At 32.2% G+C, this 15,496-nt stretch overlaps 1 protein-coding gene across 1 annotated transcript in view; it reads left to right on the top strand.

The window, feature by feature from the left end:
• Positions 1 to 15,496, top strand: part of LOC140442486 (sortilin-related receptor-like) — a 97,813-nt gene that overhangs the window by 52,583 nt on the left and 29,734 nt on the right. The window contains 2 exon segments of the mRNA XM_072533554.1: positions 4,235 to 4,428; positions 14,940 to 15,217. Coding sequence (XP_072389655.1) covers positions 4,235 to 4,428; positions 14,940 to 15,217 — 472 coding nt within the window.

The following is a 15,496-nucleotide window of genomic DNA, read 5'->3' as shown; positions in this document are numbered from 1 at the left end:
GGAGACAAGAAATATGTAGACGAGATCACACATTCTTAAGCTAAGGGGGATTCGATATTTTGTCGTCGAACTGAATAGACGTAAATTATCGTGCACGCCGAAAAAGACGAAAGATGAAAACAATTAACGACGGGGGTGTCCGATATTTTAATTCGCAGACAATTATCCGTAATTTTGTGTACCTACCTGTAAATAACATCATTACAGTTTATTTTATGTAATAAAGACTTCTCTAATGGATCGCGGACTTTTATTGTAACATTAGTGCCTTTTCAAATAATAAAAGAACTTAATAGACCTACACTTATATAATATTTGTGTTATGGAGAAACCTCAGAAAAAACATGAATATACATGTATCATATTTTTATTCGTTTTTAGATTTTTCTTTACATAATATAATTTATTCCTGCCACCACAAAGTGTATAATCAAAAGAGATATTAAAACATTAGTGTGATTTATTTGACAATTACTTAAATATTAGTGTATTCCGAAATAAATTTTACCTTTATCTTACAATAAGCAACCGCAACACAAACAATCATAAACATATAATAGAAGATATATTATCCTGTAGAAAAGTGTGGTTAGGTTAGGTTAGGTTCAATCATAAACATATAATAGAAGATAGACTGCATCTCGTTCTAATTTGTCAGGTTTATCGACCACGTGATCTAAACAACCAATGAGAAGGTTATGTGGTCGATTTACCAGGTTCATTAGAAAGATCTACAGGGACTGCTTTGCGTCAGTTTTCTCTGTCGCACTGGGAGAACACGTCTGTATGGCAGTAGTCAGTTTTATTTGTATTATATGTCTATGGTTCAATATAAAAGGGCGCTTAACCTCCCTTCCACTCGACCTAACAAGTCTCTTGTGGCTCATTCCCTCCCTTCAGTCCAGCCTTTAAACAAAGTATGTTATGGCCTTTGGTGATATTTCTATAAATTGGTAGGGCTGGAGTAGATAATCTATTTATTGTGTTATTTTACTTAATAATGTTAATCTATGTTGATGAAAACTAATTTTAATAGTTGAAAGCCCAGTATAATGCCAAATTGATACTTTTTTAATCGATTTACTTTTAGATATTTGATTAACAGTGTGCATTGTGCTTTATCTGGCTTTCCACAAAATCAATATTTTTTATTTGCTGTCGGTATTTGATAAGCAGTTCTTTGTTCTTTGTGTAAGCTATTTTTATTCATTGTACTCTCGTCTTTATGACAGAAACATTCAAACTATATATGTTACGGAAAGAGTAGATAATTATTGGTAATTATATACAATTACTAGAGTCAATTGTAAATGTAGAAAATGATTTTTAATTATCTACATTTACCGGTAATTGTATACAATTACCAAGGACCAGCGTAAAAGTATAAAATGATGAAAACAATAAATTAATTAAATAAAGAAGTGTGATTTTTATTGAACTGAATTAAAAACAAGAAACATCTTGTTTAACCTGAATTGAGTTTTTTTGCCTGAATTATTACTACTACTTTACTTACTTAACTTACTATTTGTTGTGACATGGCAAACTCTCATGCCACTTGGAATTACACAACTTTTCATTTTTTTTACATTTACACTTATCTGTTTTATATTTACTTTTCCAAGCACATTGCTGATAACCGTTCTCACCTGACAAAGACGTTTTTTTAATATACTCGCGCAATGAAATGTTTAGTTTTGTAACCGTGTCTAGAGAAATGAATGATTCTTTGACTTGGTGCCCTGTCAACAGCTGGCAGGATAAAGGAAACATTACCAGGGGAAAATTTCAAGTTTGATATTTTAAGCATTTCGCTTGATTTTCAAGATCTTCCTTTGCACGTGTCCGTTTAATTTCAACAGAATCTTGCCTTTCTGAAATTTGATTAGAAGGTAGTTCTTCTAGAATCGCATAAGATTCATTTACTGATGGTTGCTCAGGTTTTTCTGGTTCTTGTTCTATAAGAAGCTCATTTGGTTCATTCTCTTCTGCTTCTTCACTTTCTTCAGAATTATAACATCCCTTGTTCCACCAACGCTTCCAAATCTTCTTCAGTCGAAATATTTTCTGGAGCATCTTCTAGTAGTCATGAAGTTTTTAAACCAATTTTGGCAAGAACCCAAATCATAGCTTCATATTGACTGCATTGGTGACAGAATGGTAAGCTCAGTTCTTGGCGAATTGTACAAATCGAAGACCCTCTGACCACTTGTTTCTTTTGTTGCTTTCCAAGCAGGAACTTAGCATATTTTCGATGTCTTAATTCGTACGTTCAACAGATCTTTGTGACTGACTGTGTCTTGGTTTACCGTGTACTATCTTCAAATCTTTCCACATGAAGCAAAGTTCTTTTATAATTATGTTAAAGAATTCTCGTCCATTGTCGCTTTGAAAAATGGTAGGAGTTCCAAAGGCACAAAATATGGTCAAGAAGAACTAATGCAACTTCTACTGCACTTTTAGTTCAACGGCCGTAATTGCACATATTTTGTTTAGTAATTTTGGTAGATTGTCTGCTTGGGCATACATATCTATCAAATTTATTTGACAACTACTATTCATTTCTTTTGGCAGTATATTTTTCAGTACTAAATCTTTTTTGGGAATTTTAGATTTTTTCTGGCAAGTTTCACAGAGATCCAAATAGATCGTTATGATTTCTACAGTTATGTTCTTGTACTTCTGTTGTAATTCTTTCAATATGCTTATTCTGACTCAATGCCCAATAATTTATGTACACTATCAATCAATTTAAAGAGTTCTTCCAAATGAACATAAAAAAACTTTCTGTTTATCTTTACTTAAGGGGCAAATCAGTTTTTCAGTTCCTCAACCTTCATGACATCATATTTTTTTAACCATTTGTAGTTATCTAATATTTTACCACTAGTTTTAGATTTACTTATATCTTACATGTATTCATTACTTCAAGTGCTTTTGTATTAAAACGCTCTTCCATTGTTAAATCATAAATAATCATAGGTTCTAGGATAATGTAATGTACGGTTCTGTATGTAGGTAGGTTAACACAAAACGTTATATCAGTAAAAAAACACTTCAAAGATAGGTAGCTAATATTGTTGATTAAAAAACACGAACCATTTTCAACAGTAGAGACATATCATTAAAAACAAAATGCCGTCTATTGAACTGCTACATATTCACAGTTCTGCTCTACGGAATGGAAGCGTGGACACTGACTGTTGCATCTATGAATCGGCTCGAAGCTTTCGAAATGTGGTTGTATAGGCGCATCTTACGTATATCCTGGGTTGACAGAGTTACTAATGTGGAGTTCCTGCGTAGAATGGGGAAAGAATGTGAAATTCTCATGACCGTCAAAACTAAAAAGTTGGAATATCTAGGACGTGTAATGAGAAATTAAGAACGTTACGGCCTTCTCCAGCTGATTCTCCAAGGGAAGGTAAATGGTAAGAGAGGACCGGGAAGAAGACGCATTTCCTGGCTTTAAAATTTACGAAAGTGGTATAACACGACTACCACTGAACTGTTCCGCGCTGCAATAAACAAAGTAAAGATAGCCGTGATGATCGCCAACATCCGGAACGGATAGGCACTTTAAGAAGAAGAAAAAACACGAAGCACATGCCAAATCAGGATAGAAACACTTTTGATGTCTCAATCAATACTGCAGACTGAAGACTGATTACGCACGTGGTATTTTCTTAAGGCAATTTCTTACTTTTACCAAGATCCTCTGGAAAATGTAAAAAATTACCGGTAAAAGTAGGAAATAACGGGTTTTAAAGAATATTGCCTACATTTACCGTCGACTCTGGTAATGGTACACAATTAGCCGTATTTTTATACAATTACCAGATTATCTACTCTTAACATACATGCTTTAAATCATAAAATAAAAGGAATTTATTTGTGTAAAGTATTCATTTTTTATTGATAAGTTAAGAAGATGTCTACATACAAGAAGTGTTTTACATACAATTTTATATCTTTAAAAATGTTCGTCCTTTGTTTTATAAATAGGACATTTGCTCATTGTTGATATCTTTGCTTATATTTTATTGTTTGTTTTAAAATTTCGCCTTTGGTCAGTTTTTCCATCCTTCATACTCATAAAATTCAATATATATACATTTTATTTGTATATAGTATATGCTAAATAATTGCATTTGACATCCAAACCTCCATCTAAAGCCCAATATCAATTTTAATTTACCTTGATTGAACTATATGCCTAAATTATTTTTTGCAGATGTGATGATGATATAGATTGCCTTGATGGGTCCGACGAAGCTAAATGCCCTCTTCCAATCTGCCCTGAAGGACAATTTCAATGCGAAGACGGACGATGTATATCTTCAAAATGGCGATGCGATGGCGATAATGATTGTAGAGATAAATCAGATGAGGTAAATTGCAGTGATGGAAAACAGATCAGTTGTAAAAGTAAGTTACATAGAGTAAAATATAACAAAGATTTTTATTTTATAGATTAATCCCTTTTGACATGATCTGTTATATTATACTTTCCCAAATATTCATATTTATCGACTTCTGTTATTTTTTTTTTCTTAATTATTTTAAGTTTATCTTGAAACAAAGGGTCTCAGCTTAGGTGTGATTATTCCCATATCAGACAACCATTTATACTAGAGAGGGATTGCGAGTCACTACAGTTTGTAACGATTTAATTTGCCTACCACATTGGGTGTTACTAGTAACAATATAAATTGCTTATATTTGTTGAGAAGGGGGAGGCAGGAGAATCCGATGATATCAAAATCAAACGTGGGGTCCGACAGGTATGTTGAAACCGGAATTCGAATCAACGGAGAATGTATCAATAACATAAGATACGGGGATGACACGGTGGTATTCGATAGTTATGAAGACCTCCAGGAGTTAATGAACAGAATCACAGAAGTGAGTCAGAGATATGGACTTTCACTGAACATTAAGAAAACAAAATGTATGATGATCTCTACGAAGGAACAGCAAATTGAAAGAATTAATGCGAATGGTCAACCAATAGAAAGAGTAAAAACATACACCTACCTTGGTACGAACGCCAATGAAAATTGGGACCATTCCCTAGAAATAAAATCTAGGATAGAGAAAGCAAGATCTGCATTTCAAAAAATGGCTAAGGTATTTAAATGCCACTATTTATTAGTACCCATAAAAATCAGGTTACTTCGATGTTATATCTTTCCTATACTAGTGTAGATTGTGGTAAATGTGGCTTTATCGTAGAATCCTGAAGATATCATATACCGACCACGTTACTAACCAGAAAGGAAAAAAAGTGGTACTACAGAAAAAAAGTGGTGCAAAAACTAAGTCTTGCATGGGAGCCCATAGCTCAGTTTTCTTTCTATAATTAGTTTGTCATTCATGTTAACATGAAATATTTCTAAGAAGTTGTACATATTCCAATACATAAGTCCATTTCTTCATTTCATATCAGAAGCTGCTGTGAGTTATATAAACGTCACGAATGTTTTGAGACCATTCTGAAAGCCAGCTTAGATACAGCTTGTTAGTGCAAGTGTAAAAACTAAAATCCAATAATGCGTATCTTGTGTTCACACCATTATCGAAGTCTAATCCTAGAGTACTATGTATCTGCTTAGACTGTTTATAGAGGAATTCCTTTACATCTGGTCTTGAAATAACTTCCCTATGCATTCCTTTCATAGGTGTAATTTTTGTTCCGTTTTGTTTCTTTATAATTGTCGGTATCGGATCTTGTCGATCTTAAATTTTCTTCTTTTATTCATTATCTCCAAAATATATCTTTATGTAAGCGCTTTTTTTATTTGGTTCCATAATTCCATAGCAGCTGTTTTAAAAATCTGCCGCTGGTTGCACGTTCTCATTTTTTAATCTAGATTTAAATTGATATTTTTTTAGATTATTATTTATGTCTCGATTCAGTTGCTCTGCCGTTTCTTCCAAGTTTAACCTGCCCATATACAATTTAATGTTTCATTGTTGCTATTTATTTGTATCTTTTTCAATTGAAGTCGTTACTAGCGATAAGTAGATGGTGGTCATAAAATACATCATTATCCTTATTTCATTAAATCAACATAAACTTAAGATATGTATAAACATCGGTTTAAACTTAAGATTGTTAACGCATTTTGAGCAACTAATATTACTACACTATAATAATTATGCTATCATGTATCCGTAGTTACTCTCTCTCCCTAGAGAGAGCCCCCGTTTTAGGCTCCTGCCTCTTCGGGGAAGGGGTTTTTGTTTGTTTATTTGGGTTTAATTTTACCGCTAATGCTGTGACGGGAATTGGTTTTCCAGGTTGAGATTTGGTATTGCCATATTCATCGTTAGTTATGCGTTTATTTTCTCTTCTATTCTTTGATAACTGTATATATACTTCTCTGTGCTTTTAGTTCCCGTGCGCGCTTACAGTCGAGCACGTACGTGCGCACGTGCACGCGCACGTGCACGTGAGCACGTGCGAGTGTATATTGCACTGTAGTATTGTTGTCGGCAGATCAAGCTCAGGGCAAGCCAGAGTATGCAAGCGCCGATTTTCGGAGATTTTTCAGTTATCGCCGGTGGTTGGTGTTCGTGTTCTGTTACCTGTCGTCAGCCTCTCCGCTATTCGCTGTTGTTTATTGAAATTATTGCGCTCCCCGCCGACGTTCGAACCAGTGTATTGCACTAAACTCTAATTTCACTATTTGGGAGAGTGAGTCATCGTTTGAAGTCGTAGAAGTGGGGAAATTCGTATGAAAATCCAGTGGCGTACACTCACTTTTATTTTAACGTTAATTATATTATATTGTTTACATATTATTGTTCAAAATAGGCCACAATATATTTATCTGCAGGTTTTTACTGAAGTTTCCATCTCTATATCCAAAGACCGTTTTCAAAGATATAAATTATAGTTATATTTATTTTATTTGTTTATTATTTTATATTTATATATTCTTATATTATTTTCTTTTTTTTTCTTAACTTTAAAAACGGTCTGTGTACTAGAGATCGAAACGTCAGTAAAATAAACATGTAAATAGATGTATTGTGGCTTATTTCCAACATTCTCCCTAAAAATACGGAATGCCACAAGCAAAAATCCACAGAAAAATAAATATTGCTATCATTTGTATATTTGAAAACGATCTCTTTATATAGAGATCGAAACGTCAGTAAATTAAACATTTCAATTAAAGATATTGTTACTTATTCCCAACATTATTTCTAAATATACAGAACGGCAAGCAAAAAGCCATAGAAAAATAAATATTACTATCACTTGTATATTTGAAAACGAGGTCTTTATATAGAGATCGAAAAATCAGTAAATTAACCTATAAATAAATATTTTGTGGCTTATTCCATACAGTCTCCTAAAAATACAGAATGCCACAAACAAAAAGCTATAAAAAACAAGTAATTTTGCAGAAAGCTTACTGATGCCTCCAGGCTGTCGCGGAAGTTACGCTAAAACGACTTTTGACGTGACCCGTCCTTAAAGAGTTACACAATGAAATTTTTTTAAAACAAATTTTAAGACAGTTTCCACACCACCCGAGAGGTATGTCTTGTGGCGCGTCACTTTTTTTTAAATGGGTGTTCGCCAAGAGCCATATTGTCCCATTAAATAAAATAAACAAAACACTTAAACAGTATAAAACAAAACAAAATAAAATCCTATAAAATAAAATAAAATTCTATAAAAACAAAATAAAAATAATTTTGGATGTAACAAAACATTGTACTATTCTATTTAAACACAAACACTATACACACTTACTATGTTCTTCTCGTTTTTTTTTTGTTTTTGATTTTTTTATGCTGATGCCTACTAAACTATTAGAAAATATTATTCGCTGTCTAAATCTGAAGATGCAGTGCTGCTATCGCTGTCATTATCTTCACCTGGTGTAATTATAATTGGCTCTAGTAAAACTTTGACATGAGTGTCAAGTTCCCACATACGATATTCTTCTTTAATTATGTGGCCTATACATTTAGCCCATTTCTCTGGAGTTACATGGAGGATTGCTTGAATCAAAAGTTCCTTAACTTCGTTTAATTTGAGCGTTTTGTTATTGCGTGCTACTTTTCCTTTCACTTGCGCCCAGATAAGTTCAACGGGATTAAGTTCGCAATGATAAGGTGGTAGACGTAGAACTTTGACACCATAATCTTTTGCAGTTTCATCCACAACATATTTAAGATATTCACTTTTCCTTAACCGTGCAATGTCAAGTAGTTGAATTTTGAGCATTGATTCTTCGTATGCAATCCCCTTTTCTGTAAGCCATTCTTGAATTCTCCCTTTCCGCCATGCCGTCGTCGGTAATTGTTCTAGTCTGCGGCTATGATATGGCGCATTGTCCATAACAACCACAGACCCAGATTCCAATTTTGGTAAGATTCTCTTAAACCAGCGCTCAAATACTTCGGAAGTCATTTCTTTATGATAATCACCTGTTTTTTTCGACTCAAATTGAAGCAAACCATCATCAAAGAACCCTGTATCACTTCCTATATGGGTGATGATTAAACGCCGTCCCTTTCCTGATGGAGCTTTTAATCCTGTAGACCAGCCTTCTATAAATGCTTCGCGTTTACTTTTGACATTTAAATCTTGCCAAACTTTTCCAACTGTATGACCTTCGTTAATCCAGGTTTCATCCAAATAATATATTTTGCATCCAGTGCTGCGAATTTTTCGTATTTCTTCTAAATATTTTCTTCTCCATAGAATAATTTCATTTTTTTCTAATAGCATACTTTTTCTGTTGCATTTTACATATCGAAAGTTCATTTCGCGCATGGTTCTGATTAAGACCCTATGAGATATCTTGGGTAAAGAGTCATCTTTTTTGAGCTCTTGAGAATTTTTTTTCAGTGTTGGAATTTCACTCCGAAAATAAAATGAATGAATTTTTCGACGTATAATATTCCTTGTCTCGTCATCGAAAACAATGCTTTTCCTACCTCTAGTTTTACCTTTTTCTTGCTTTTTATTTTCCAATGTATTTTTAAGTACACGATAAATACAGCTAACGGATACTTTTGTTAAACTGCTACAAATGTCGACCGCTTAGCTAACATTTAATGCCATTTTTCTGCCGACAATTCGTTCATAAACGTTTCGTATCATTACCTTCTCTTCGGACGTTAACATTTTTCGTCTCTTTTGCGGCTTTTCATTTTTGGAATCAACATCAGAATTTTGCTGTCTTCTCTTGGAACAACTCGGTTTTTCTTCTAACTCCAATAAAACTCAAACCAAATAATCACAGAATATAACTAAAAATTTACTATAAAACGACAAACTGTAACACTCGTATTATCAATAACACATTTTATCAATAACACAAACTGATCGCATAAAATATATTCACAAAATGCAACACATGCCCTACCCTTAGAAACGCCTATGTAAATGAACTATTGTTGCTGGGCACTTGCTCGACAAAAACTAGTTTTACGGATTTCTGCGGGTCGGAATTCCGTCGCTAATTCCAAAGTTGCCAAACGATTGAAAAATATTGTTTTAAAATTTCAATTTTTATTTTATAATTTTAAATATGTAACGAAACGAAACATATAAATAAAATTTATTTAATTACAATTTTGTACTTAATTTTTACTATTGAAAAAATAATATTTTTTGGTGTTTTTATGACGGTAATAATCGCTGCGTGGAAGAATACAGGTTTTGTGTGACCATAATTACTACTTGTGAACAAGACTTGGCTACACTGTACGACAACTCCTGGTCAGTTTTTCTATAGAGAAGCACAAATAAATATACTACTTTATATATTCTGTAATTTCTTATGAGGAAACGCAAATTGCAATCGAGAAAACAGGCAGTTTTCGAGGGCCGCTGTGTACATTTAAATTTGAGGATATTCGGCGTTTAAACTATGAAATCACTCTTCTGAATTGAGGGTTTCTACTATAGTATATTTCAGTGTTGTGATATTAACTGAATTCAAGCTAGCTTTAGTTATAATCTTTTGCTTCCCAGTTTATACATATATATTTTGTTTTGCTTCACTTTTAAATTTCATTTGTTATTTATAAAAATACAGTTTATTTCAAATCGACTGACGAGCCCTTCCACGAAATAGTTAATCGCGCAGACAATAGAATATCTGTGATCAGACCCATGCAGTGGGCGTTGCAATATTAAACAGATTAAATTATTTGAAATCGCACTCATTAGAAAATTATTACTCACTTAAATAATAAATGGAGTTTGATTGTACACAGATTGTTTTATAAATACCAAACTTTTTTGTAGAATGGAAATGGTTAAGTGTAGTACAGTAAACAGATCAGATTGACACCAGAATATAAAGGAATAATTTACAATGTATTTAAATATACTTATGCAAATACTATTTCCTGAAGATAATCGAACCAGTATTAAACATCGTGTGAGTGAAGCTACTGGAGTATCTTTACGTACAGTAGAAAGGATCATTCAACAAGCGAGTATGTTAACAAACGCATAGTCAAATAATACACTAAAATTTCCAGCTACAACACTTGCTAAAATTAAAGCAACCGTGACAGACTTGAGGGAGTATGACAAACAGTTTATTAGAAATACCATTCATCGTTTTCATGTATCATTGAAGCTTTTGCAAAAAAGGCTTGAAGAGGTGTACGATTGGACTGGAAGTGTGAGTTCTCTCTACAGAATTGTGAAAGATTTGGGATTCAAATGGAAGAATACGAAAGATAATTGACGTTTATTAATTGAACGGAATGATATTCGTGCTCTACGCATTAAATATTTGGACAAAATTAAATATTATAGAAGTGAAGGTAAGTCAATTGCATATGTTAATGAAACCTATGTACATGTTTTGGTAAAATTTTATAATAAAAAATTGATATAGTGCACAGGTAAAGTATGTGGTATTGAATAGTGTAAAAAAATGGTGTCACCTGAATATACTGTATGTATTAAAATAATAGAAATTATTTATTGAATTAAGGTTAAATTGATAGCAAAGCCATGTATTTCTAAAATAAAAACTTGCTCTCAACTCAGGCGATAAAATCAGTGAACAATCATTAACCTTGCCGAATAGGACTTGAAATTTTATAACTGTTTGTAATTTTTATATAATTTATTATAAAATTGTGATAAAGTTCACATAAGTTAAGTTAAGTTAAGTTAAGTTTCACACTTAAATAGAGCAAAACTTTGTTTTATATCAAGTAATATAATATAACTGACTATCGACTGCAGAACTTAGATAATTCTTGTTTTTTAATTTATTTTTTTAACTCTTTAAACTTACACTCAATTATTGCTTGAGAAGTTCTAGAGCTTCCGACGGGTCGACTGGAGAACTAGAGCTTATCTCTAGAACATGTTAAAAAAGAAGATAGAAATAAGAAAAAAAGTGGATCAGAACAAATAGACAAGAATATAAAGAAGAATACAACAAATTAAGGACAGAATATAAGAAACAAATAAGGAAAATTAAACGAACCTGGCTAAATGATAAGATAAATGAAATAGAAAAAGAAAACACAAACAGAAACACAAAAGCATTTTATAAGAAAATTAGCGAGCAGAACAAAACCTTTAAAGGAAAGATAAAAGGCATGAAGGATAGAAATGGAAAAGTATCAGAAGATGACAAAGAGTTTAAAGAAATCTGGACTGATTATTTTAAAGAATTATTAACAGTACAAGAGGACCAAGACGTAAATGAAAACGTGGAAGAAGCGACCACGATGAGAGAAACCGAGCTAGAAAAACCAACGAAAGATGAAGTTGAGGAAATTATAAAGAGTAGTCGCAACGGTAAAGCACCAGGTATAGACGGTATAAACATGGAACTTATAAAATATGGTGGACATGAACTCAGAGAAAAAATATACCAATTAATAACAGTTATATGGGACGAAGAAAAGATGCCAGAAAATGGTACAAAGGACAAATTGTCACAGTCCATAAAAAAGGAGACCAACAAATGTGTAATAATTATAGAGAACTGACATTATTAAACACAGTGTATAAAATCATGTCAACCTTAATACAACGAAGACTGGCCGAAGCGACTACAAATATCCTGAGACAGTATCAATGCGGATTTATTAGGGGAAAGTCAACAACAGATGCCATACATACGGTAAAGCGAATTATGGAGAAAGCTTATGGATATAAAATAGAAATTGAATTGCTTTTTATAGACTTCCAACAAGCATTTGATTCAATAAACAGAGCGAAATTACTTACAGCTATGAGAGATATGAGAATACACAACAAATTAAGACGATTAATAAAAATGACAATGAGCAAAACTGTAGTAACTGTAAAAACACAAGAAGGAGACACAGAAGAATTTGTTATAAATAAAGGTGTACGTCAAGGAGATTCATTATCTGCAACTCTGTTTAATCTTGCCCTGGAATATATAGTCAGAAAAATCAACAAAAGTACACTTAGAACGAGAGAGGGACAAATAATAGCATATGCCGACGATATTGTGTTAATAACAAAGAACAGAAAAATAATGAAAAGTATGTTAAAATAATTGGTAGCAGAAGGGAAAGTAATGGGCTTAGTAATAAATCAAGAAAAAACAAAAATAATGAGATTTGAGAAAAAGTATGAAAACAAAAAGACTAGACTGGGAGAATATATATTTAAAGAAGTAGAAAAGTTTAAGTATTTGGGAATATTAATAACAAATAATGGAGAAAGGGAAACAGAAATTAAAGAAAGGATAATTACACAAAATAAGACATACCATGCAAATAAAAAACTTTTAAAAAATAAATTACTGAGCAAGAAATCGAAAATGAAGATATATAAAACAATAATTCGACCGACTATGATGTATGCTGCCGAAACCCTTAGCATGACAAAAAAACAAGAGGAAGACCTTAGAATACTAGAAAGGAAAATACTAAGAGCAATATTAGGACCAATAAAAATTAATGAAAACCAATATAGACAAAGAACGAATCATGAACTACTAAACGAAATTAAAGAGGATATAGTTTGTAAAATAAAACAGCAAAGGGCAAAATAGCTAGGACATATATGGAGATCAGGACCATCTACGACAATATTTTCAATATTGGAATGGACACCAGCTGGTAAAAGAAGACGTGGAAGACCAAGATCTACATGGCTACAAGAAGTAACAAACGATCTTAACGGGGCGGGCGTACGGCAATGAAGAGAAAAAACCAGAGATAAGAAACAGTGGAGAAAAATATCAGGAAAAATTAAATTAAGAAAATGAGGACTGATCTACCTCGTAACATAGATCTAGAGAGCTTAAGCGACGTAACCCCGTGTGGGGTGTTTAGCCACAATATATGCATGTACATATATATATATATATATATATATATATATATATATATATATATATATATATATATATATATATATATATATATATAGATATATATATATATATATATATATATATATATATATATATACATATATATATATATATATACATATATATATATATATATATATATATATATATATATATATATACATGCAGGACACACTACGTCAAATAGCTGGACAGATGACAGTGGCAAAGGATTGTTCAAAATCATTTCAAAAGGAAGTAGGTTGGTTATCGTACATGGTGGTTGGGAGATGGGTTTCATACAGAATGCCCTTTTGATTTTTAAGTCAGGAGCTAAGATAGAAGATTATCATGATGATATGAATTCAGAAAATTATGAAAAATGGATGAAAGAACAGTTAATCCCCAATTTGCCTGTTGGATCTGTTGTTGTTACTGATAATGCGATAAATAACTGATATGATATCTTGGTTGACAGAAAAAAATTTACCATTTGTAACGTCAATGTTAAAACTATGTAACCTATTTGAATATATGTAAGTTTTCCAAACTGTCCTGTATGTATGTATTATTTTTTTACTCTATTACAATCATTTTGTATATTCTTCTATTTAACTTTGTGACGTTTAAGTGAGTAATAATATAAATAATAAAGGTTTTAAAGTTAAAACAATCGTTGTAATTAATATTTATTAATACTATAATCTGCAATACGTATGTACGGTTTCATATACAGACAACATATGTATGTGATATATTATAATAATATGTATTAAAATGTAGTACAATATTGCCAAAAATATAATCTAATATCATTGTTTAATAAATTGTGTGTACCTATCTTTAACAATTCGATTTAAATCATAAGTATTTTTTGGAACGCCACTGCTTTGTTTTGTGAGACTTTACTGTTCCTAGAAATTTCCGCTACTATAGTTGAAACATTATCTACTTATGTCTAGAGCCTGACCCACTACTCGGTGCAGACTTGCGCAGTTCATTTGTTAAATTTCTGAATCTGACAATGCGGTTTATGTGTATTGTTGGTTGCGAACATTTGTTTTTATAAACTAATAATATATAATTACTTCAATCTATCTATTTAACCCATTTGATAAATTTAATAATGTTTAAATTATAAGAATAACTTTAAAATTAATAGTAAATAATAGCAAATCAAAATTAAAGGTTGTCATCATCATGCACTGAACTAAATCCTTTTTGCGCATTTTTTCCATTTTTGCGCATTAAAGTTGTTTGAATTTTGTGTAGGATCCAATAATTAAATAATATACCTGGTGTTCCATCTAAAATAATAAAGTTGGCATCAGTAGTTACATGACATCACACTCTGTGTGCACATTTTTATTGGAAACATATGCGCAACAAAAAATATTAATTGATGAGCCAGAGCTTTTCGAGGAGCAATCCACCATTTAATAAATAATCTTTATATATAATTTCCCAGATTCAAATTCATAATAGGCAACTAACATTACTCGGTTCAGAGTAGTGGGTCAGGCTCTAGACATAGTATAAAAATATAAAAAGACATAGCATTCAATACTCAAACTAATAATAAATTATTTGTTTTAGATTACGAATTTCAGTGTAGTAACGGTCCCTGCATTCCCACAATATGGGTATGCGATGGACAACCTGATTGCTCCGATGGTTCAGATGAATCTTCGTGTCATAGCAACAACACAACAACAACTTGCAACGACTCGCAGATGTGGTGCGGACTCCCAACAGATAGTTGTATACACAAAGCATGGATATGTGACGGCGATAAAGATTGCATGGATGGCAGAGACGAAGCTAATTGCACTTTCAATCACTTGGACACACCGAAGCGTCCAGATCAGAGTTGGGTCAGTAGATTCGATGAATTACTTTCTGAGTTCTTGCACTATTAAAAACACAAACCACACTATCCTCAGCGAAAGTGGTAATTAGCGATAGTGGTCCGTATTTATATTTCTGTTAATGTTGTGTATGATATGAGTGAAATTTTTAATTTTACCTACTTTAGGTTGAAGAGGCACAAGTCTTACTAAAGTTATTTATTGATCGACATTTTTAACCATCAAAACACAGTAACTGTTGTTAGTGTCGATAAAAACGTGAACTATGGTAATGCTTTTAGTAGC

This window comes from Diabrotica undecimpunctata, chromosome 5 (genome assembly GCF_040954645.1).
Source record: "Diabrotica undecimpunctata isolate CICGRU chromosome 5, icDiaUnde3, whole genome shotgun sequence".
Taxonomy (NCBI): Eukaryota; Metazoa; Arthropoda; class Insecta; order Coleoptera; family Chrysomelidae; genus Diabrotica; species Diabrotica undecimpunctata.
The sequence above is the reverse complement of the archived record's forward strand: the minus strand, read 5'-3'. Positions and strand labels throughout refer to the sequence as shown.